General features: G+C 47.0%; 1 protein-coding gene across 7 annotated transcripts in view; it reads left to right on the forward strand.

Annotated features, from left to right (window-relative positions):
• Positions 1-22,735, forward strand: part of GTF2IRD1 (GTF2I repeat domain containing 1) — a 94,027-nt gene that overhangs the window by 19,962 nt on the left and 51,330 nt on the right. For 2 of the 7 annotated variants that reach the window (XM_083714433.1, XM_083714431.1), the window contains exon 2: positions 6,174-6,249. The exons of 3 other annotated variants lie outside the window; for them this stretch is intronic. Coding sequence is in view for 2 of the 4 variants with exons in the window: in XM_083714427.1 (XP_083570553.1) it covers positions 21,508-21,594 (87 nt within the window). In the remaining 2 variants the exon portion in view is untranslated. Of the gene's footprint in view, positions 1-6,173; positions 6,250-21,492; positions 21,595-22,735 lie in introns of those variants that run through there. 2 more of the 7 variants (XM_083714427.1, XM_083714428.1) reach the window with 1 other exon arrangement.

The raw sequence follows: 22,735 nt of genomic DNA on the forward strand, positions 1-22,735 counted from the left end.
TCCTGACACCGAGCCTCGGAGACCGAGCCTTTCAAATTTGCACTGATTTTACTCAATTTTTCCATGACGGTTCCTGAGACCATGGGACAGGTTTTCATGGTTGGATACAGTCAGATGACAATTTGAATCAATATGGTGGACTGTAACCACTGGTCTTTAGCCGCTGGGTTCAAAACTGCACTGATTTTTTGAATTCCTGAGCATCGGCAGCAGGTACGAGGCTGCTAGTAATAAGTAATCCACAGATCAGTGGTAGAGCACATGTTTTTCATGCAGAAGGTCCCAGGTTTAATCCCTTGCATCTCCAGATTAAAAAGGATTAGGGAGCGGGTGATGGAAACGGGACTCTGGAGACCCTCTGACGGTTGGGAGTGGACAATACTGAGTTAGGCAGCCAAAATGTCTGAGCTGGTCTAAGGCGGCTTCCTTGAGTCGTTAGGGATTGTTCTGTGGTCTGACTCATAGCTGAAGGCGAGCCTTAGGCTGCAACTACACTGTACATTTAAAGCACCATGAAACCGCTTCATTCAGCCATGGCTTCCGTACAAGAATCCTGGGAGGTGTGGCTTCTTTCCCAAGGCTGCTGAGAGTTCTTAGAAGGCTGCCTATCCCCCTCCCAAGAGCTACAATTCCCACAGCTCCCTCTGAAGAGCGGTTGTTAAAGCTCTGTGAAGTGGAAAGGGGGTCTCCTAACAATCCGAAGCACCCTTAACAAACTACAGTTCCCAGGATGCCTTAGAGGAAGCCACAAACAGTTAATGTTGTACAGTGGTACCTCAGGTTACATACGCTTCAGGTTACATATGCTTCAGGTTACAGACTCCGCTAACCCAGAAATAGTGCTTCAGGTTAAGAACTTTGCTTCAGGATGAGAACAGAAATTGGGCGCCGGTGGCACGGCAGCAGCAGGAGGCCCCATTAGCTAAAGTGGTGCTTCAGGTTAAGAACATGAGGTACCACTGTATAATAGTGCTTTCAAAGTACAGTGGTACCTTGGGTTAAGAACTTAATTCGTTCTGGAGGTCCGTTCTGAAACTGAAACAGTTCTTAACCTGAGGTACCACTGTAGCTAATGGGGCCTGCCGCGCCGCTGCTGCGTGGTTTCTGTTCTCATTCTGAAGCAAAGTTCTTAAACCGAGGTACTATTTCTGGGTTAGCAGTGTCTGGAACATGAAGTGTCTGGAACCCGAGGTACCACTGTATAGTGCAAATGGGGCCTCTGTTTCAGATCTTCACTCAAGCCATCAAACTCACTGGATGACTTTGGGGGTCTCTCCCTCCCTCCCTCATTTTTTCAACCTTTTCTACCTCGCAGGAAGTGTTAGAAACTCTCATATATAAATCCTTAAGCAAGGGTTACAGTTAGCAATATGTAATGTCTAGTTGTTGTTTGGGGGACAGGCGGCTCGAAAGTCGTGTTTTTCAATATGACTTTTTGGTTCCTGAAATTTGTTCTGATCGTGCAGATGAAATAGCATGGATAGAATTCCACAGGATGTGTTGCTAGTGTGTGAAAACAGTCCAGATCCAATGATCTCCAGGCATGCACCTCCAGAGGCACCCGGGCATCTTCACTTGGTCGCAAGTGGCCGATAGCCAGGTGCAAAATGTGCCTGGCGAATTTCAAATGCTGTTTCACAGGACTGCTGCAAGGATAAAACGAGGGCGGAAGTTACAGGGAACCAGGCAGAGGGCCTTCTCGGTAGTGGCACCCACCTTGTGGAACGCCCTTCCACCAGATGTCAAGGAGATAAGCAGTGATATGACATTCAGAAGACATCTGAAGCCAGCCTTGTATAGGGGAGATTTTAATGTTTGATGTTTTACTTTGTTTTTATATTTTGTTGGAAGCTGCCCAGAGTGGCTGGGGCAACCCAGTTAGATGGGCAGCGTACAAATAATAATAATAAGAAGAAGAAGAAGAAGAAGAAGAAGAAGAAGAAGAAGAAGAAGACGACGACGATTATGTCTACTCCACCTGGAGCCCAATAAGAAGAAGAAGAAGAAGAAGAAGAAGAAGAAGAAGAAGAAGAAGAAGAAGAAGATGATTATGTCTACTCCACCTGGAGCCCCTTGGAGGAAAGGTGGAATATAAGTGCAAATAAATAACCCATGCCTTTGTTTTTAAATGTGGGGAACAGGTTAGCGTGGAAACGCTGAGTGTGCAGCTCTCCCGAGTCCCCAACGCCTCGGGGAACGCATTTTTTGCCTCATGAAATGTGACTAATTATTTACTTGACGGTAGGCCTCTATCCGTAGGCCGCGCTGCCCTCCCTTTTGAGTTGGGGGAGAGAAAAACACACACAACCACCCGGTGTATACAAAACCCTAGTCAAGGGAGCTCTCTTTCCAGGTGGGAACAACAAGCTTTTTATATTGCCTCTTCTGGATCTCACCAAGCGGGTGAGAATAAAGATTTACAGTGTTTGGGAGATTAAAGGCCCTTGTTACGTTGTTCAAATACCACGAGATTAGTTTCCAAGGCGACGGATGCCAGTTGCCATAGGCACCGTAGGGGCCTGGAATTGAGATTGAGGATGTATTTATTTATTTTTTACCCTGGTCACGCAAACAGTAGCTGAACCGCAGTTGTGTGTGCACGCGTGCATGTGTGTGTTTAGCAGAAAGCAAGGAGAGGGTGGGGGAAAAGATTGTTGTGACTCTTAAATTTTGATGTTCAATATTTTCTTATGTTTTTATATATGTCTGAAGCTGCCCAGAGTGGCTGGGGCAACCCAGGGTATAAAACAACAACATTTACATTGGTAAATGTTTATATTACAGTGGGATGCGGGCGGCGCTGTGGGTTAAATCACAGAGCCTAGGACTTGCCGATCAGAAGGTCGGCAGTTCAAATCCCCGCTGCTCGGTCCCTGCTCCTGCCAACCTACCAGTTCGAAAGCACGTCAAAGTGCAAGTAGATAAATAGGTACCGCTCCGGTGGGAAGGTAATCAGCATTTCCATGTGCTGCTCTGGTTCCCCAGAAGCGGCTTAGTCATGCTGGTCACGTGACCTCAAAGCTGTGCGCCGGCTCCCTCGGCCAATAAAGCGAGATGAGCGCTGCAACCCCAAAGTTGGTCACGACTGGACCTAATTGTCAAGGTTCCCTTTACCTTTACTTACCTTAGGTTACATACGCTTCAGGTTACATACGCTTCACGTTACAGACTCCGCTAACCCAGAAGTATTACCTCAAGTTAAGAACTTTGCTTCAGGATGAGAACAGAAATTGTGCTTTGGCAGTGCAGCGGCAGCAGGAGGCCCCATTAGCTAAAGTGGTGCTTCAGGTTAAGAACAGTTTCATGTTAAGAACGGACATCTGGAACGAATTAAGTACTTAACCTGAGGTACCACTGTATTATTATTATTATTATTATTATTATTATTATTATTGAATAGGATGTCCCTATTTTCATCGGAGACATGTTGGAGGATATGTCTTACCGTATTTTTCTCCCTATAGGACGCACTTTTTCCCATCCAAAAATGAAGGGGAAATCTGTGTGCATCCTATGGGGCGAATACAGGCTTTCGCTGAATTCAGGGGTGCGCACCGACCCCTCTCGCTCTCCAGGCTTCAGGAAGCTATCTGCAAGCCTGGGGAGCCCGCGGGAGTTCCCACGGGGCTCCCCACGCTGCGGACAGTAGCCTGCTGTCCGGGGCACAGGGTGCCCTGAAGCAGAGCGCCCCGCACGCCGGGCAGACATCGGCCAGCCCCACAAGCTCAGGGGACAGCGGGGAGGCGCAGTGCCGCCAACCTGCTGTTCCCCAACCTGGTTTTGGGGGGGAAATAAAGGAAATTCCCCCCCTTTATCCCCCCCCCCCCAAATTAGGTGCGTCCTATGGGACGAAAAATACGGTAATTGTTTCATAACATGCTGTTTGCCGCCCTGGCTTTTTGGGGTGGAAGGGAAGGATATACATTTAATTATTAAATTAACTATGTGGAGGACAAACACGACTCCGAGGGAGCCAGTTTCGTTTCACTTCCTCTAGATTTGTGACTCAGGTCATTCTTGTTTAAAGAGCCCAGATTGGTTGAGGAATTCCTTGCTTGGTTCCTGCTTCTCTCGTTATTCATTTTATTATATTGGATCATTTTCTCAGTGCATATTTCTAAATATGATAGATGCCTTTTGTGCAAAAGGCAAGGTGAATTCCCACCCCACCCCCCATAAAATAAAGTTAAATGGTAACAAGTACTGAGGTGTCCTTAATAACATAACAAAATTTGAAAAAACTATTCTCCTGCAAAAACTATTTTAAAAATCACCCCCTTGTCTTAAATCCCAATTGGAAGAGTAGGGTTGGGGGGTATCTGGTTTTTAAGATTGTGATATATCACCAGTTAAACATTGCAATATACTGATATGTCATGATGTCTGAAATAAGGATGGAGCTATGTAGAGGCATTGGGTGGCTTCACATTTCCCCCTGCATGATGCCAGGTCCAAAATTATGAAACGGATATCACAATATGGACTTCAAACCGGTTTGGGATGATATATCAATATATCACCCAGCCTTACTTAAGAGAGCTGTGTGTTTCTAAGACTTAAGGAAAAGGTAAAGGGACCCCTGACCATTAGGTCCAGTCGTGGCCGACTCTGGGGTTGCGGCACTCATCTCGCTTTATTGGCCGAGGGAGCCAGCGTACAGCTTCCGGGTCATGTGGCCAGCATGACTAAGCCGCTTCTAGTGAACCAGAGCAGTGCACAGAAATGCCGTTTACCTTCCCGCCGGAGCGGTACCTATTTATCTACTTGCACTTTGATGTGCTTTCAAACTGCTAGGTGGGCAGGAGCAGGGACTGAGCAACGGGAGCTCACCCCGTCATGGGGATTCGAACCCCCGACCTTCTGATTGGCAAGTCCTAGGCTCTGTGGTTTAACCCACAGCGCCACCCGCGTCCCGTTTTTAAAAAAATGCTCCAAGTGCAGACTTTCATTATCGGTGACTTTGGAAGGTACGTTTTGATTGGCAAGGAATTTAACGGCTTCTCTCGAGGGAATGCAGAAAGCAATCTTTGTGATTAGGAAGAGGGGAGCGAAGGGGAGAGGGAATAAGCTGCTAGTGATGAATTGAGATGGTCTTAGTTCATTAATACACCTTGCTAATTTTAGCCTTCCTTCTGAAACCTTTGCTTCTGCAATGTGCAATTTCCCAGCTAGCATCGGAAGTTTGTTTTCATTCTTTTTGCGGGGTGCTGCCCCCGGAAGTGGCTGCTGGGTCCGGCCAGTGACCCATCTAGTTCAGCACAGTGGCCAGCCAGATGCCTGTGGAAAACTCACAAGCAGGATTCAAGCACAAGAGCTCTCTTCTCTCATGTGGTTTCCAGCAACTGGTATTCAGAAGCTTTGGAGCATCGCCATCATGGCTAGCAGCCCTTAATAGTTTTATCCTCCCTGAATTTGCCCAATCCTTTTTTGAAGCCATCTAGTTTGGAGGTCATCGTTGCCTCTTGTGGCAGTGAGTTCCACAGTTTAACTGTTTACCACGTCCTGAATCTCTGTCCTGAATCTTCCCATGTTCAGATGTCCAGGAATTCTAGTGTTACGAGAGATGGAGAAGAAAACCTTTCTCTATCCACTACCTCTACACCATGAATACTTTCATAAACTTCTATCATGGCACCACTTCCTACTTGCCTTTTCTTTAAACTAAAAAATTCCCAGACGCTGCAACCTTTTTCCATCGGGGAGTTGCTCCATCTCCTCGGTCGTTTCAGCGGCCCTTTTCTGAAAGATTTCCTTAGCAGATCCAGGAAATTTGTGCAACAAGCGCGTGTTTATAGGTGAAGCAGGATTCACTAGCAACATTCTCAGGTGCACATTTAAATCCTGGGAACTGTAATTTGTTAAAGCTGCTGGAAGTTGTAGCTCTGCAAGGGGTTCAACTGCAGTTCCCAGGATTCTTTGGGGGAAGTTGTGTGCTTTAAATGTGCTTTGCCTTCCCCTGGCCTGTGAGCTTGAGGAGCCAAGCCACTGCTTTCTCTGACGCTCCCTTTTCACTAACCACTTTCTTCTTGCCTTGACCATATGTCTTGTCTCGTCTCTCGGCTGCCTTCTGTCTGCTACCCCTACATGTCACTGCTAATTTACTGTAGCATTCAGCATTTACTATTGTCTGATGCCCCCAGAAACTGAAGTGGGCTTTTTTGTTTGTTTGGCAGAGGAGTCGAGTCGAATGTTCAACTGCAGGTCGAAATTTCACACAACTGAACCAGGCCTATGTGAATTTAATTACAGGTGTGTTCATCCTTTTTTTTTCTTTCTTAAGGAGAATGAAATCTAAATAACCTCCTGTGCTCATTCTCCTTCCTCTACGCTTTGAGAGAATTTAGAAGTAAGCGAAACAGTGGCTGTGGGGTGTGTGAGTGTGTAGTGCTTTGCTGCAGCACACGAGAGTTTATGTCTTTGATCTCAAACAGCCCCATCACCAAAGGGATGCTGAACCCCAGGGAGCGGCATCCTTTTGAAACAGAAGCTTGAACGAATTCCCTCCAGATCTTCCAGAAATCAAAATAGAACGGCCTCTCTTTTTTCATGTCGGCAAAAGCTGTCTTGATTTTTTTTAAAAATATGCTTTGCTCTCTCCCTTCCTCTATTCCCCTTAAACCACCCCAGGAATTGTAGCTATGTGAGGGAAATAGGGGTCTCCTAACAACTCTCAGCACACGTAAGAAACTATGGTTCCCTGGATTCCTTGGGAGAAGCCATGGCTGTTTAAAAACTGGAAGGCTGCATAGAATCGGAATTGTAGACTTGGGAGGGACCCCGAGGGACATCTAGAACAACCCCCTGCAATGCAGGAATCTCAACTAGATCATACATGACAGGTGGCCACCCAACCTCTGCTTAAAAACTTCCAAGGAAGGAGAATCAATCACCTCTCCTGGGAGTAGGTTCCATGGTCAAAAAGCCCTGTCAGAAAGCTTTTCCTGATGTTTATCTCCTTTCTTGTAACTTGAATCCATTGGTTCGGGTCCTACCCTCTGATGCAGGAGAAAACAAGCCAGCCATTTAGATATTTGAAGATGGGTATCATGGCACCTCTCAGTCTCCTTTTTACCAGGCAAAGCATACCCAGTTCCCTCAACTGTTCCTCATAAGGCTTGGTTTCCAACACCTTATCATCTTGGTTACCCTCCTCTGCACACATTCCAGTTTGTCAATATCCTCCTTAAATTTTGGTGCACAGAACTGGAAACAGTGCTCCAGGTGTGGTCTGACCAAGGCAGAATAGTGGGATAGTTGTCCACCTTTGGTCCCCACCCTGCACTCAGCTCTCACCTGTAGTTCTTAGAAGCTGTCAGCATGTGACAGTGGCCAGACTACAGGAATGGCTTTGGCTGGTTGGCTAAATCAGGTGAGTCTAGCTGGTGATGGGTCTCAAACCCTCAGTGAGTTAGGGATTCCCCTGCATGCAACAGATTGAATGGATGAGACCAACAGTGGGTCCAATGGTCAAGAAGGCGGTTTCTGCATGTGCTATAGAGGGAAGTGAGGGGCAGATGGGGCTCATCAACCTGGGAAGGTAGCCCATCTAGGAAAAGGAAAACTCTGATCCTAAACCTCTGCTGCCTTGCGGGACATCTTCAGGAGAAGAAAAGGCTAAGGAGTAGCACAATTCTGGAGCGGAGTTCCTAAGACGGTTGGATGGTGTCTTGTACACCTCCTTCCGGCAACTCCTGCAGCCAAACTGGCGCCAAAAGTATTGCTCTGCTTTCCTTTGGACCACATAAGCGAGGACAAAAGGGTGTGTGTACCTTGTTGTCTGGACAGCCCAGGTTCTCCAGACATGCTGCCCAGGCTTGCACCCTGGAAAGGTCACTTCAATGCTGCTAACATAGCGGTTTGACTTCACCCCCCGGAGGTGCACTCCATTGTCTCTCAAGACATAGAGATGCCAACAATTGCTTACTTGATTGTGGCACTATGCTTCTTTTGAGGCAGCGTAGAATAGCATTAAGGGACGTGGGTGGTGCTGTGGGTTAAACCACAGAGCTTAGGACTTGCCGATCAGAAGGTCAGCGGTTCAAATCCCCATGACAGGGTGAGCTCCCGTTGCTTGGTCCCTGCTCCTGCCAAACCTAGCAGTTTGAAAGCACATCAAAGTGCAAGTAGATAAATAGGTACCACTCTGGCGGGAAGGTAAATGGCATTTCCGTGCACTGCTCTGCTTTGCCAGAAGTGGCTTGGTCATGCTGGCCACATGACTCGGAAGCTGTACGCCGGCTCCCTCTGCCAATAAAGCGAGATGAGCGCCGCAACCCCAGAGTCAGTCACAACTGGACCTAACGGTCAGGGGTCCCTTTACCTTTACCTAGAATAGCATTAGCTGTTTTTGCTGCTGTTGACCCATGTTACACTTGTAGTCTAATAAGACCCTTAGACATATAGCGCAGATAGGGTTGTTTCTTGTGTTCCTTTTAAATCAGCAAATATGGAAACACCTTCAAGCTCTTGTAATTCCCCTCTGCAATATAACAAAGCTAACCCTAATCTTATGTACAGGTCTACTGGCATACATTTGCTTTGTCTGCATGTTACTAGTCCTCAAAGAGGAGTGATTAATCCTGGATTTCCTCCTCCTTCTTCTCCTGTTTTGTGGCTGGCAGGCAGGCTGTGTTCGCAAGTTGTGTTGCCAACCTGCCCTAGAAAAAGTGGGGAGAGAAAAGGGTGGTCCAAGGGTCTGTGGCGTTCCTAGGCAATGTTTTCCATCTGCATTTCGGGCGCTTTTTGAAATGGGAAGCATTTCTAGCCGTGCAGGGTTGGTCGTTGTCCAGGGCCCAATGAATGCAGGGTGTGTCCCTGTGCATGTCTTGTGAGCAAAAGGCTTAATCAATTTGAGGCCCCTGAACCTTCTTTCAAAGCCAGAGTCATTGCGCACCCTCCTTTCTCCCTGCAATGAGGACATGAAGTCATCAACATGCCTTGGATTTGAGTAACCACAGCTTTGCCCTCCGTGTCTTGGATAAGGCCCCATGACTCTTCTCTCGGAGTCTTGTGGCTTCTGGAAAGGCCTGGTCCCCGACACCTCTTGCTGTACAAACCCATCGGTGTCTCCATGGGCAGGTTCCTCAGCAAGGACCTGTTGGTTTGCTTAGTCCAAAGAGAAGTTCATATCTGAAGCACCCATCTAAAAGCTCCTTCAAGGAGCTTTAGTGGGGTTGTCTGGAGGTTCGGAGTACGTTGTCAGCTGATGACATTCAGCTCCATTTCTCCTTTACATCTGCAGGTAAGACAGTGGAAGTGCTGGACCAGGCATAGGCAAACTCCAGCCCTCCAGATGTTTGGGACTACAATTCCCATCATCCCTAGCTAACAGATCAGTGGTCAGGGATGATGGGAATTGTAGTCCCAAACATCTGGAGGGCTGGAGTTTGCCTATGCCTGTGCTGGACCAATGTCTTGCCTTGGTAATGGACTGGATGAGAGCCAACAAATTGAATCCAGGAAAGACTATGGCACTGTTAAGAGGCAGTTCCCCAGACCAGATGGATAGGAGGACACCTGCTCCTGATGGGGTTACACTGCCTCTGAAGGAGTGGGTACATAGCCTGGGGGTACTCCTGGATCCTTTGCTGTCCCTCGAAGCTCAGGTGGCCTCAATGGCACAGAGTGCCTTCCATCAGCTTCGGCTGGTGGCCCAGCTGCACACTTACCTGTATAGGGATAGATTCAGGTAGGTAGCCGTGTTGGTCTGACGCAGTCGAAATAATTTTTAAAAATATAAAATTTAAAAAAATGTAAAATAGTCTAGTAGCACCTTAGAGACCAACTAAGTTTGTTCTAGTTGTGAGCTTTTGTGTGCTTTTTGAGGAAGTGTGCATGCACACAAAAGCTCATACTTAGAACAAAGTTGGTCTCTAAGGTGCTACTAGACCAGGGGTCAGCAAACTTTTTCAGCAGGGGGCCAGTCCACTGTCCCTCAGACCTTTTGAGGGGCCGGACTTTATTTTTTTTGGGGGGGGGAAATGAACCAATTCTTATGCCCCACAAATAATCCAGAAATGCATTTTAAATAAAAACACACTCATGTGAAAACACGCTGATTCCCAGACCGTCTGCGGGCCGGATTTAGAAGGCGATTGGGCTGGATCCGGCCCCTGGGCCTTGGTTTGCCTACCCATGTACTAGACTATTTTATATTTTTTATATTTTTTAAATTATTTAAACTGGATAGGAATAGGAGTGCTCTGATGGTGTTTCCTGCTTGGCAGGGGGTTGGACTCGATGGCCCTTGTGGTCTCTTCCAACTCTATGATTCTATGATTCTGTTGTCTATGCTCTGGTAACGTCTAGGTTAGATTACTGCAACGTGTTATACATAGGGCTGCCTCTGAAGACAGTTTGGGAATTTCAGCTGGTGCAGAATTCGGCAAAAACGTTTGAGCATATGACACCGATCCAAGCCTGCTTGCACCGGCTGCCAATTTCAGGGCCCAGTTCATAGCGCTGGTTTTGACCCACAACTTTAAATCCAAGTCTGGCCTATGAAACTTTACTTGCTTCACTTCTGCTTTTATTTATTAAAAAGCTGTGGTTCCCACACGCCTCCCCAACCTCAAAACTCCTGTTTCGTTTGGCAGTTGTGTGTGGTTATTACATAAGCCTCTCACCACAGAAGATGTTTTTCTGCTGGGCCTTGGGGTGACCTGGTGACAAACAAGGTTGCCGTGAGCTTTGCTCCCCTTTAATAGTCAAGTAGAAGAAGGAATTTCAGCAGGTCTCTTCTACACAGTGGTGTTCGAGCCCTTTTCTTGTTTTCAGCTGGCTCTAGGACCTGTGACAATCTGCTTCTTTTATCTATTATTTGTTAGATTTGTATCCCACCCTTCCTCCTCAAGCAGCGCAGGGCGGCAAACAGATACACAAAGCCAAACAAAACAAAACAAAACAAAAACACGAACCAGCAAAAACATTCTAAAAACAATGACAACCACAAAGGTTGCCAGGAATAGTATTCTTTGGGCACCAAATGTCAGGGCAAACTTTCACATTCCTCCTGAAAGTTAATAATGACAGAGATGAAGATAATAATGATAGAGACTAACTAGGAAGGGCATTCCACAACCGAGGGGACCACCACTGAAAAGGCCCTGCCAACGCAAAATTTACATTCGTTGCCCCCCCCACTTTTGCCTCTGGCCCCACCCACTGCTGTCATGCGGCTCTTGGAAGGTTATTTCTTTTTTATCGTACAGACCTACGCCTCCCCCAACCAGCTTTCAGATGTGTCCGAAGTATGAACACTTGTTCTAAAATAGGTGGGGGGAACTTGCTCCTCCCCAAAGCTGTACAACTATGGGGAAAAGTCTACTGTTAGTCCTACTCTGAATAGACACACTGAAATTAGCGAATATGGCAAAAGCCACACCTGCAGCACACTTTTAAAGTGCTCTGGTGCCACTTGAAAGAGTCGTGGCACATTGGTACATCTGTATTGTAAAGTAATATGTGAAAACCATTTAAAAAGGGGGGGGGATAAAAAAAAATGAAAGAAAGAGTCATGGCTTCCCCCAAAGAATCCTGGGAAATGTAGTTTGTAAAGAGTGCGTAAAGCACTTAGGAGGACACACACACACCCCCGTTCCCCTCACAGAGGGACAACATCCAGAGTTCCCTGTGAGCAGGGACTGATAGTTAAACCACGTTGGGAAGTGTAGCTTTTTGAAGGAATGGGGTGCATGTGTGTGTTTCCTAACACCTGCAACAAACTACACCTCCCAGGATTCTTTGGGGGAAGCCATGATGGTTTTAAGCCGTATGATGCTGCTTTGAATGTATATAGAGAAGACACAGGAGGCCTTAATAAACACACAACCTCTGCAGTTGACCAGTCGTCGGTTTATATAATCACCTTCAATGGGTGGCTGGGAGTTTTTTTTCTCTTTCTGTGTGTGCTCATTTCAAAATGGTGGCTGCTCTGTGGGTTTCTCCCCCCTCCCACCCCAGTCGCTCAGCCAGCTTGAAGTGAAGGTCAAATCCTGGCCTGCTTGTAATCAATAGGAGCTTTGTTACTGACTCTGGGGTTGGAGCAGTGTGTGTGTATGTGTGGAGATTAATCTTTAATTGCTTCTTGGCTGAACTTCAAACAGGGTGGATTTTTATTTTTTTTGTAATAAGATTTTCCATTGTGCCCAGAGTTGCTGGAGGATATAGGTCACTTTTTTCCAGCTTTTTGTCAAAGTTGCCGTCCCCCCCCCTTCCCTCTGTGTTAAAAACAAAGAGCAACCCCCCCCCCCCCGCTCCTGCTGAAACTTCAGATTGAGCCTTTTTTGGTTCATAAAGATCACGGTGACTTAATACATGTGCTGGAATCTCCGTGTTTCCCTCACCTGACGGATCTTTCCCCCTGGCTTATTTTGCTTTAAAGGCCATGTGGGACCAATTATTTATTTCCTGCAGAAACGCATGTTGAGATGGCCAGGAGCTGCTTTGAGTTAGTGTAAAAAGAGCCTCGGTTTCCAAGGATTCGGAAATTCTAGTGCATAAAAGAGCGCTTTTCTTTCTTTTTAATGTGAAAAGCTGGTGTAGTCAATAAACATTGATTCAGTTTGAATGGGAGCGTTTGAAGATCCCGACTCGTGTTTTTTTAAGGAAGGGAGAAGAAACTGGATTCCGAGTTTGAGATGGAATCTTGGTAACAGAACAGCTTTTATAAATATGTGCCCTCTGTTTGATAATCGAAAATATTTATTAGTCAATATTCTCATGTCTGGTGCAGGGATGATAATATAAACCAAGGGGGGAATTGTTGCCTAAGAATCCCAATATGTCTCTTCATTTTCCCTTCGTCTTGTTAACCGCCCTGCGATCTTCAGAGGTATATACCGTATTTTTCGCTGTATAAGATGCACCAGACCACAAGATGAACCTAGTTTTTGGAGGTGGAAAACAAGAAAAAAAATATTGTGAATCTCAGAAGCCAGAACAGAAAGAGGGATCACTGCGCAGTGAAAGCAGCAATCCCTCTTGCTGTTCTGGCTTCTGGGATAGCTGTGCAGCCTGCATGCACTCCATAAGACATACACACATTTCCCCTTACTTTTTAGGAGGGGAAAAGTGAGTCTTATAGAGCAAAAAATACGGTAAATTTATTTTTTTTAAAAAAAAGAATAATAAATGAAACTTTAGACCCCACCCCCTGTTGCTTAAGCTCCACCCACCCTGCATTGTTACGACAGAGCGGGAGAGGCTTGCAACAGGCTCCACCTACTCTGACAAGCGCATTGCCCATTCTGAATTTCATGCTGATCCCAGGGACTGGGAAAGGAAGAGGCGCAGTTTCGCAGGGAGGGACCAGGTCTGACTGTTGGAAGATTGGGGACTTTTTCATGCAGCACGTTGTTAAACTATGGACCCTTTTGCAGGAATGATGGCCACCAACTTGGCTGGCTTTAACAGAGAACTGGGTAAATTCAAGGAGGGTACAGCTTATCATGATGGCTGGGACGTGTGCCTCCACAGTCAGAGGCAGTATCCTTCTGAATTCCAGTTGCTGGAAACCACAGGAGGGGGAGAGTCATGTTGCACTCAGGTCTTCGCTGTGAGCAAATGCTTGGCCACTGTGAGAACAGGATGCTGGGCTAATGGCCCACTGGCCTGTCATGGTCTGGTTGGATGCAGAGAGAGTGGTGGGAGGCACCGGCTGGAAGGCTCAGAGCACAGGGAGTGGTGGTGGGACAACAATGAGGGGTCAGAGGGAGAAGACTGGGAGGAGATGGTGTCTGAAGCTGAAGGTGGAACAGGGTTTAGTGAGCGGGAAGAGGCTGTGGCAGAGAGCAGTCCAGAATCAGAAGTAGAAGCGAAGGCTGGAGAGGAAGGGGGCGAAGAGGCAGAGATGAAGCAGACTGCTGAAGAAGCCAGGGGGTCTCCCCTTCCTGCTGCGACCAGTTTCCCTCCCTCTGATGTGACAGAACCAGAAGAGATATGAAGAGGGAGGAGCAAAGATAGACAAGCCAAAGAAGTCTCCAATTGCAAGGAATGGACCTGAGGGAGGAGGCAAGACCTACTGGGAAGTGTTGCTGTGCTCACTAAGCCTGTTTGGTTTCTTTGGATAAAGAGTTAATTTTACTGATGGCTTGTGAGTTATTACTGACCCGCTCCCGAGTCTTGCCTTGACATTGCCTGATCCAGGAGGCTCTTCTTATGTTAAGAAATGAGCGGAGGGTTATGTGGGAGAAAAATTAGCTGTTCTAAAGGAAAGAATCCAACTTTGAGAAGGGACCATGGCTCAGTTGATAGAGCACCTGGCAGAGGATCCCATATTTAATTCCCTGCAGCTTCAGTTGGGCTGAGAGAGAGCCCTGCCAAACTCCTGGAGAGCTGCTGCCTGCCAGTGTAAGAAATACTCAGCTGGGTGAACCAACGGCCTGACTCAGTATAAATAAGTTTATTCTGTTCCCTTGCTGCCATGCCCTGCCCATCTCTACCCGTTCCTGTTTTCCGTATTGCCACCTAAACCTACCACCCGCTTTTCAAGTTTTCCTTCAGAAACTTGTGAGCTAAAACCTTGGCTTTAATTTGAAATGCTCAGGATGATTCTCTGGAGATTGCCCTTTGGGTGTTGTAGGCAACATTACCAGGAGGCGATCGCAGGCCCGTAGATAATTCTGGGGTCCTGCAAAATAAGTACACCGTGTGTTTGCATTTCTAGCCCTTTTATAGCCTCCTTCGGCAAGTTGAGAAGCTGTGCAAAGCTGCACTTAATGGGAAACTATCTGCAGAAGTTTGGTTCAAAGGACGTGCACGCCAGGGGGACTCCCATGGAAGCTTCCCTCAGCTCATAAAATGGGAGTGATGCAACTGTATTGTTTTTAATGGGCCCAAGAGGCTGTTATGGTTTTGATGTGCAACAGGGGAGAGAGGTGGTTAAAAGCGACTGGAAACACTCTATTTGTGTACAGTGGTACCTCGGGTTACATACACTTCAGGTTACATACGCTTCAGGTTACAGACTCTGCTAACCCAGAAGTAGTACCTCAGGTTAAGAACTTTGCTTCAGGATAAGAACAGAAATTGTGCAGCGGAGGCGCAGTGGCACCAGGAGGCCCCATTAGCTAAAGTGGTGCTTCAGGTTAAGAACAGTTTCAGGTTAAGAACAGACCTCTGGAACGAATTAAGTACTTAACCCAAGGTACTATTGTAGTCCGAAATCCCAGAGAGCTTCTGCCAGCCAGTGTAGGCATTACTGAGCTGGATGGGTGCAGTATCCTGACTCAGCACCAGGCAGTTTCCTATGCTCTGAGAGGGCTGAGGGAAAGCAAAATGGATCCGCCCCCCAAAATGGTGGTCCCTGCTGTGGTCAGCTCTCCTCCTTCCATTTCAGTTCTTGCCTTGCTGCCTTGTTCACCTGAAGAGTTGATTTCTTCAGTGAGCTAAAAGCTATTGACAGTCAAGATGAGCGCCAAATGGAGCAGAAATGTTGGGGCAGAGCAAAGCTCTCTGTCACTGGTGTTGACAATGAGTTGGGCAGGGCTTTAGAAGCAATGTGATCCAGCACTCCATCCCGGATGTATAATTCCCATCCTCCCTGACTCTTCTGTCCTCACTGGGCACCTAAACAACCAGAGGGCTTGAAAGCACCAATGCCAATGTGGACAGCAACCAAAGCAGCATTCAGGGCTGGTCAGAGTCCAAGCAAGCAGGGTGCTGAGCAAAGGGTCAGGCGACAAGCAAAGCCAGAGCTGTCCAAGTCAGGTTTGGCACAAGCAAGAGATCCAGTAGCAGGGCAGGTGCCACCACCGAGAAGGCCCTCTGCCTGGTTCCCTGTAGCTTTGCTTCTCGCAGTGAGGGAACTGCCAGAACGCCCCGGGCACTGGACCTCAGTGTCCGGGCCGAATGATAGGGGTGGAGACGCTCCTTCAGGTATACTGGGCCAAGGCCGTTTAGGGCTTTAAAGGTCAGCACCAACACTTTGAATTGGGCTCGGAAACCTACTGGGAGCCAATGGAGGTCTTTCAGGATCGCCAAGCTTTATAAGCATGTGAATTGAGCAGGTGCAAAGATAGCAACAGAATTAGGGTTGCCATACGGCCATAATTTTCCAGACATTGCCAGGATTCAGCCGTTGGAAACAGTGTCCGGGCGGGAATCCCTTAAATGTCCGGGAAATTCCAGACGTATGGCAACCCAAGTTGGAAGTGTAGATTTTAGTGAATTTCCTTTAAAATAGCTCAAAATCTTCTTTGTTTTTTTTGAGATCTTGTAGAAAAAGCTCAACAACTTTTGCGTCCAGATTTTCACTTTTTGAAATTTGGCAACCTTAAACAGAATCCCAGTTTTTAATTTTTTTCAGACTTTTGGAGCTGATCAAAAACCATTTCTCCACTGCTTCTGAATTCGTCAGGCATTGCCCTTTTGCAGCCCAGGTTCTCAAAAGTAAATAAAAAGTGGCCATGGTAAAAGCTTGGACCTGGTGAAGCACTTGGAGACATTGCTAAACAAAGCTGAACTTTCTCCCAAGGAAGGCAAACACTCCTCTTGTTGTGCTCCCTATGTCCCGAACGCACCCTCAACCCGCCCCCTCCTCCTTCCACTTCCATATGCTTCCTCTTCCCCTTCCCCGGATATCTGTCTGCAACCGTCAAAAACCAGGTCATGTTGCTTTCTCTGTATTCCAGAATCTCTGCTATAGCCTTTGGCTGTGAAAGAAGGGGCCACCAGAACAGGACAGTGGTGAAGGATTTTGCTCACCGAATTGGCAAAAATCTATTTGCTTCATGACGGCACCTTGCACAGTCTTCTCCAGAGTCCCTGCCCAGAGTCCCTGCCCAGTGCTGTTTCTGCTGACTTGCAGCAAATCTTCAGGGTTTCAGGCAGAGAAAAGTGGTTCCCAGCTTCACCTAGAGAGCAAATTTCCAGGTTTTCAGGCCGGAGTCCTTCCCAAACCTATCTGGAGATGCCAAAGGTTGAACCTGCATTCCTTTTCCTGCTCTGTGGCTACTAACTCTGATGGCCTCAGAAGCAAGCCTTCCTACTTTAGCATAAAATGCTGGTCCTTGTCTTTTGCTGAAACTCAGCCTAAGTAGGGTGAACGGTCCATTTTCTCTCCCCTGCTCTGCCTTATTTTATTATAGTTTTTTTGCATCTGTACCCCACCTTTTTCTCTAAGGAGCTCGAGGTGAATGTCAGTTGCTGGAAACCGCAGGAGGGGAGAACGTTGCTGCTGTCAGGTCCTGCTTGCGGGGTTTTCCATAGGTCCATCTAGTTGGCAGCTGTGAGAACAGGACACTGGACTCGATGAGCCCCTGGCCTCATCCAGCAGGGTTGACTTATGTTCTCTACTGCTGAGCTGGAGCCTTCACTGCAGCCTACACCAGTGTGGTGTAGTGGTTAAGAGCAGTAGATTTGTAATCTGGTGAACTGGGTTCGCTTCCCCGCTCCTCCACATGCAGCTGCTGGGTGACCTTGGGCCAGTCACACTTCTCTGAAGTCTCTCAGCCTCACTCACCTCACAGAGTGTTGGTTGTGGGGGAGGAAGGGAAAGGAGAATGTTAGCCGCTTTGAGACTCCTTCGGGTAGTGATAAAGCAGGCTATCAAAGCCAAACTCTTCTTTTTCTTCACTAAGGATGAAGTCTTAGTGCTGAGTCAGGCTGCTGAGTCTCTCTCTCTCTCACACACAAAGATGAAAAAGCAAGCATGGTTCTTTGCATCTTCTTTTTTATTTATAAATTTATTCTTTTGGTTTTTCAGATTAAAATTTTACAGTCATATCCAACATGCAACATAGAAACAAGATTCCAGAGAATCTCCTGGACTTCCCTCCTCCCCTTTGTGGGTCCTATTATTAATCAGTTCCCCTTGCGTCTTTTATAACAATCCAAATATTTTACCTTTCCATTGTGCCCAAAATTCACCATTAAACTACAAGTGTTATTCCAATCCTACTAACGATTTTAACTGGTTACAATGGTTTTTAAGATAAATTTTCCCCATGGTTCTTTGCATCTTCAGATTGAATCATAGAATCATAGAGTTGGAAGAGACCACAAGGGCCATCGAGTCCAACCCCCTGCCAAGCAGGAAACACCATCAGAGCACTCCTGACATATGGTTGTCAAGCCTCTGCTTAAAGACCTCCAAAGAAGGAGACTCCACCACACTCCTTGGCAGCAAATTCCACTGTCAAACAGCTCTTACTGTCAGGAGGTTCTTCCTAATGTTTAGGTGGAATCTTCTTTCTTGTAGGCTGGATCCATTGCTCCGTGTCCGCTTCTCTGGAGCAGCAGAAAACAACCTTTCTCCCTCCTCTATGTGACATCCTTTTATATATTTGAACATGGCTATCATATCACCCCTTAACCTCCTCTTCTCCAGGCTAAACATGCCCAGCTCCTTGTCAGTCGTGACCAGCTCCTCTGCCAGTCATGTTTTACATCCATCCTTGCACGGTAGGGAGAAGGAGTTTGGATAGGACAAGGTTATTTTTCTATCAAGTCTTGCATTTCCTATAATAAACTTAGCTCTTTCTTGTTCCACCTCTATGATTCTCATACCTTCCAACATTTTTCTGATGAAAATAGGGATGTCCAATTCTAAGGTTGCCATAGGTCCTCTTTTTCCGGGACATGTACTCTTTTTTCATGAGTAGAGTCATCATAGTGATCCATAGTTAAAAGCAGAAGTTTGCATATGTGTCCTCTTCTTTGCTCTTCAAAATACAGCAACTAGACTATTCCATATTAATAATAATAATTTTCTTATTTATTCCCCAGCCTGGACGGCCTCCAACATATATAAAAACAAAATAAAACATTAAACATTTTAAAAGTCCCTATGCAGGGCTGCCTTCAGATGTCTTTTAAAGGTTGCATAGTTACTTATCTCCTTGGCTCAGGGGTCGCATAACTCCATACCCTCCAACATTTATCTGATGATAATAGGGATGTTCTAAGGAAAAGCAGGACATTCCAGGTTAAAATCAGACACCAGGATGGCTTCTGTAAATCTGGGACTGTCCCTGGGACACTTGGAGGGTTTGGATTCTGTGTCTAGATGGGCCTTTGTATGTTCCTGGTGTTTTGCTCAGAGTCAATATCGGCATCCAAGCTTGCTCTTAGCAATTGCTCATTAGAAGAAAATATTTAATTATGATATATTTTTTAAGGCATTGGCCAACCCATTTAAAACGCCCCCCCCCCATTTCCTTCCTCATTTCTTTCCTCTGCCAGTCGTGTTTTACATCCATCCTTGCACGGTAGGGAGAAGGAGTTTGATCCCAGACCCCCACAGAGCCTTGAGGAATCTTTTTGTCTGCTTAGCAAATTGAGTTAAACCGAGCTGGCTTCATTCTTATTCTCCAGACAGGCGCTCCCAGACTCAACAATTCCTCCTCCTCTCCTGTGTTAGAGGTTTTCTGTCTCTGTTCCCCTGCCCACCCCCACAACTGTGAATGATGGCCATCTTCATCGCCACTCCCTTTTAGCAGGGGAGTTTGCTCCCACAAGGACCACATTCGCATACGACACCACTTTAAGCCCTCATGGCTTCCCCCAAAGCATTCTGGGAGCTGTAGTTTGTTATGGGTGCTGAGAGTCGTTAGGAGACCCCTGTTCCCCTCACAGAGCTACAATTCCTAGAGGTCCCTCTGTGAAGAGCGGTTGGTTGTTAGACCGCTCTGGGAATTGTAGCACTGTGATGGGGAATTCGCATCCATGGCAGGGGAAAGAGTTGTTGCAAAACGACAGCCAGTGTGGTGCAGTGGTCAGAGTGTCAGACTAGGACCTCAGAGGTAAAGGTAAAGGGACCCCTGACCATTAGGTCCAGTCCTGATCGACTCTGGGGTTGCGGCGCTCATCTCGCTTTATTGGCCAAGGGAGCCGGCGTACAGCTTCCGGGTCATGTGGCCAGCATGTCTACGCCACTTCAGGCGAACCAGAGCAGCACACGGAAACGCCATTTACCTTCCTGCCAGAGTGGTACCTATTTATCTACTTGCACTTTGACGTACTTTTGAACTGCTAGGTTGGCAGGAGCAGGGACTGAACAATGGGAGCTCACCCTGTTGTGGGGATTCGAACCGCTGACCTTCTGATGGGCAAGTTCTAGGCTCTGTGGTTTAACCCACAGCGCCACCCGCATCCCTCGGAGGGCCAGAGTTCAAATCTCCGCTCAGCCATGAAGCTCACTGGGTGACCCTGGGCCAGTAACAATCTCTCACCCTAGCCTACCTCACAGGGCTGTTGAGGGGATAAAATGGGAAAGGGGGCAGAACTGTTTGGGGTATAAACACAACAAATAAATAAATTTCACAGCTGTTGATGGAGCTTAGTAGCCCAAGGAGGTAGGGTCAGTGGGATGAAAAGGTTTTCGACTGTGACATCACGTTGATATCATTTGTGGAGTCCTGCATCTTCACCCAGGGACTCTCGAAAGATTTTGTAAAGCAAAACCAACCTGATTCGCACTAATTTTTAAATTTGAATTTTTACATGGTTTTTATTGTATGTATGGTTGCTGTAAACCGCTCTGATTTTGTTTTTGTTTCATTTTTTAAAAAAACCACAATATGAGTAGTGTTATACAATTTTTTTTAGATTGGGATGCAGCTCTCCTGAGGTTTTAAAAATGGTTGAATTTCAGTTTTTGGCACGCCAAAAATATTTCTTAATGATAAAATGCGTTCAGAAATACATATTCAGGGCCGCCTTTAACAGATGCAGTGCCAGGGTGCAAATATCTGCCCAGCGTCACCAAATTACCAGGAATAATGTTGCGGTGGCCATAGCTGTGCACTGCCAGCCATGGGGGAGGGGCGCAACTCTCCCCCATGCCACTGCGGGAGAGCGGTCCCCACAGAGGCGTGGGAGGGAAGCTGCACACCCACCAGCCTTATGGTTGGTGGGGTGCAGCTGACAGGGGTGCAGGGAAAGGGGAGGCTTCCGGCAAAGCTGCGCAGCTCCCCCACTTGCTGTGGCGCCCTTGAGAGGCCGGCGCCCTGGCGCAACGCACCACTAAGCCCTATGGGAAAGACGGCGCTGTACGTATTTTTTAGATGCATCTTTTTCAGAAAAAGAAAACACAAGTAGATAGGGAAACAGATGGAATAGACTTATGAATGAACACACAGAAAACTGATACGGTCCGGAAATAGACTGACCCATCCACCCCTATTCTATTCTAGTCATTCCTCTCCTCCGTTCCCTCCTTCTGCTTTTTTCTGTGTTGGAGGAATCCCTCCCCCTTCTTGAGACGGAGCGTTTTGTCATAGCAGCCCTCCACCCACAGACTGCAGCGGTGTAACTGAGACACAGTCTTTTTCTTTTCTCACTGCCTCCCTGAGAGCCAGGCCATGGAAACTACAGAAGCCTGTTTATAGAAAGAAGATGAAGAAGTGAGGCAGGGTTTTGTTTTTTTTAAAAAAAAACAACAACCACCCAATGTTACTGCGCAAAAATCATTTACAGGAGGAGGCAGGTGTTTGGGACGTGAAGCAGGAAGACAGCGAGGGGTGAGGAATAATAGGATCCAAGCGCATAACAGTTGTCAACATCCAAATGTGTAGGATAAGGGTTGCCAGACCCCCAAGTTTCCAGGTTTGCCTGGCCCTCCCCAGGTGGCAGGAGGAGGGCAGGAATCACCAGGTGAGCAAGAGTGGCGTTAAATGTATTTATTTTTTATTATGAAGACGAAGCGCACAGCTAGCAAGCGACTGCAAATTATTGCGTAGACTCTCCAGGTGGATTAGGGTGGTGATCCTGCCTTCCTGAGCTCCCTCCAACCCTTCTCCCAATTAACCTCCGTCTCCAGGAATAAGTGGTGGGAGGGATCGCAAAGGAAGAATCACCAGGGCCCACCCCCATGACATCAGTGGGGCCATCACTAAGTTTCAGGTTTGAGCCCTGAAACTGCAGGATCTGGGATGCTCCTGACCAATGTTAGAAACTCAGATATATAAGCTAATCGCCAAACGGCACCTTAAACCTAGGTTACAGTCACCACAATGGAATGTCTAGGCATCATTTGTTTTTACAATGAAATTAATATTATTAAATAAAAATCTATATTGGGTAAAACCTCAGCTCCTAGGACTTGCCGATCGTATGGTCGGCGGTTCGAATCCCCGCGGCGGGGTGAGCTCCCGTCCTTCGGTCCCAGCTCCTGCCCACCTAGCAGTTCGAAAGCACCTCAAAGTGCAAGTAGATAAATAGGGACCGCTTACTAGCGGGAAGGTAAATGGCGTTTCCGTGTGCTGCGCCGGTGCTGGCTCGCCAGAGCAGCTTTGTCACGCTGGCCACGTGACCCGGAAGTGTCTCCGGACAGCGCTGGCCCCCGGCCTCTTAAGTGAGATGGGCGCACAACCCTAGAGTCGGACACAACTGGCCCGTACAGGCAGGGGTACCTTTACCTTTAGCTTTATATTAATAAACAAATAATACACTGGTTTATATTTCGGGGGGGGGGGGAATATCCATGTGGTTTAAAACATTAAAACATCCAATAAAACAACCCAGAATAAAACAAATTCACGCTTCAAGGAAAATATTTCAGATCCTTTTGTAAGTGACATTTTGCTTTCCCCATACCGTGGAACCTCAGAAACCGAACACCTGTAGAATCAAACGTTTTGACTCCTGGACGATTGAGAACCAGAAGTGATTGTTCCGGTTTTCGAATGATTTTCGGAAGCCAAACGTCCGGCGTGGCTTCTGATTGGCTGCAGGATTCCTGCAGCCAATCGGAAGCTGCACATTGGAATTCAAATGTTTTGGAAGTCAAATGGAC

Source organism: Podarcis gaigeae, assembly GCF_964106915.1.
Source record: "Podarcis gaigeae genome assembly, chromosome: 15".
NCBI classification, from domain to species: Eukaryota; Metazoa; Chordata; class Lepidosauria; order Squamata; family Lacertidae; genus Podarcis; species Podarcis gaigeae.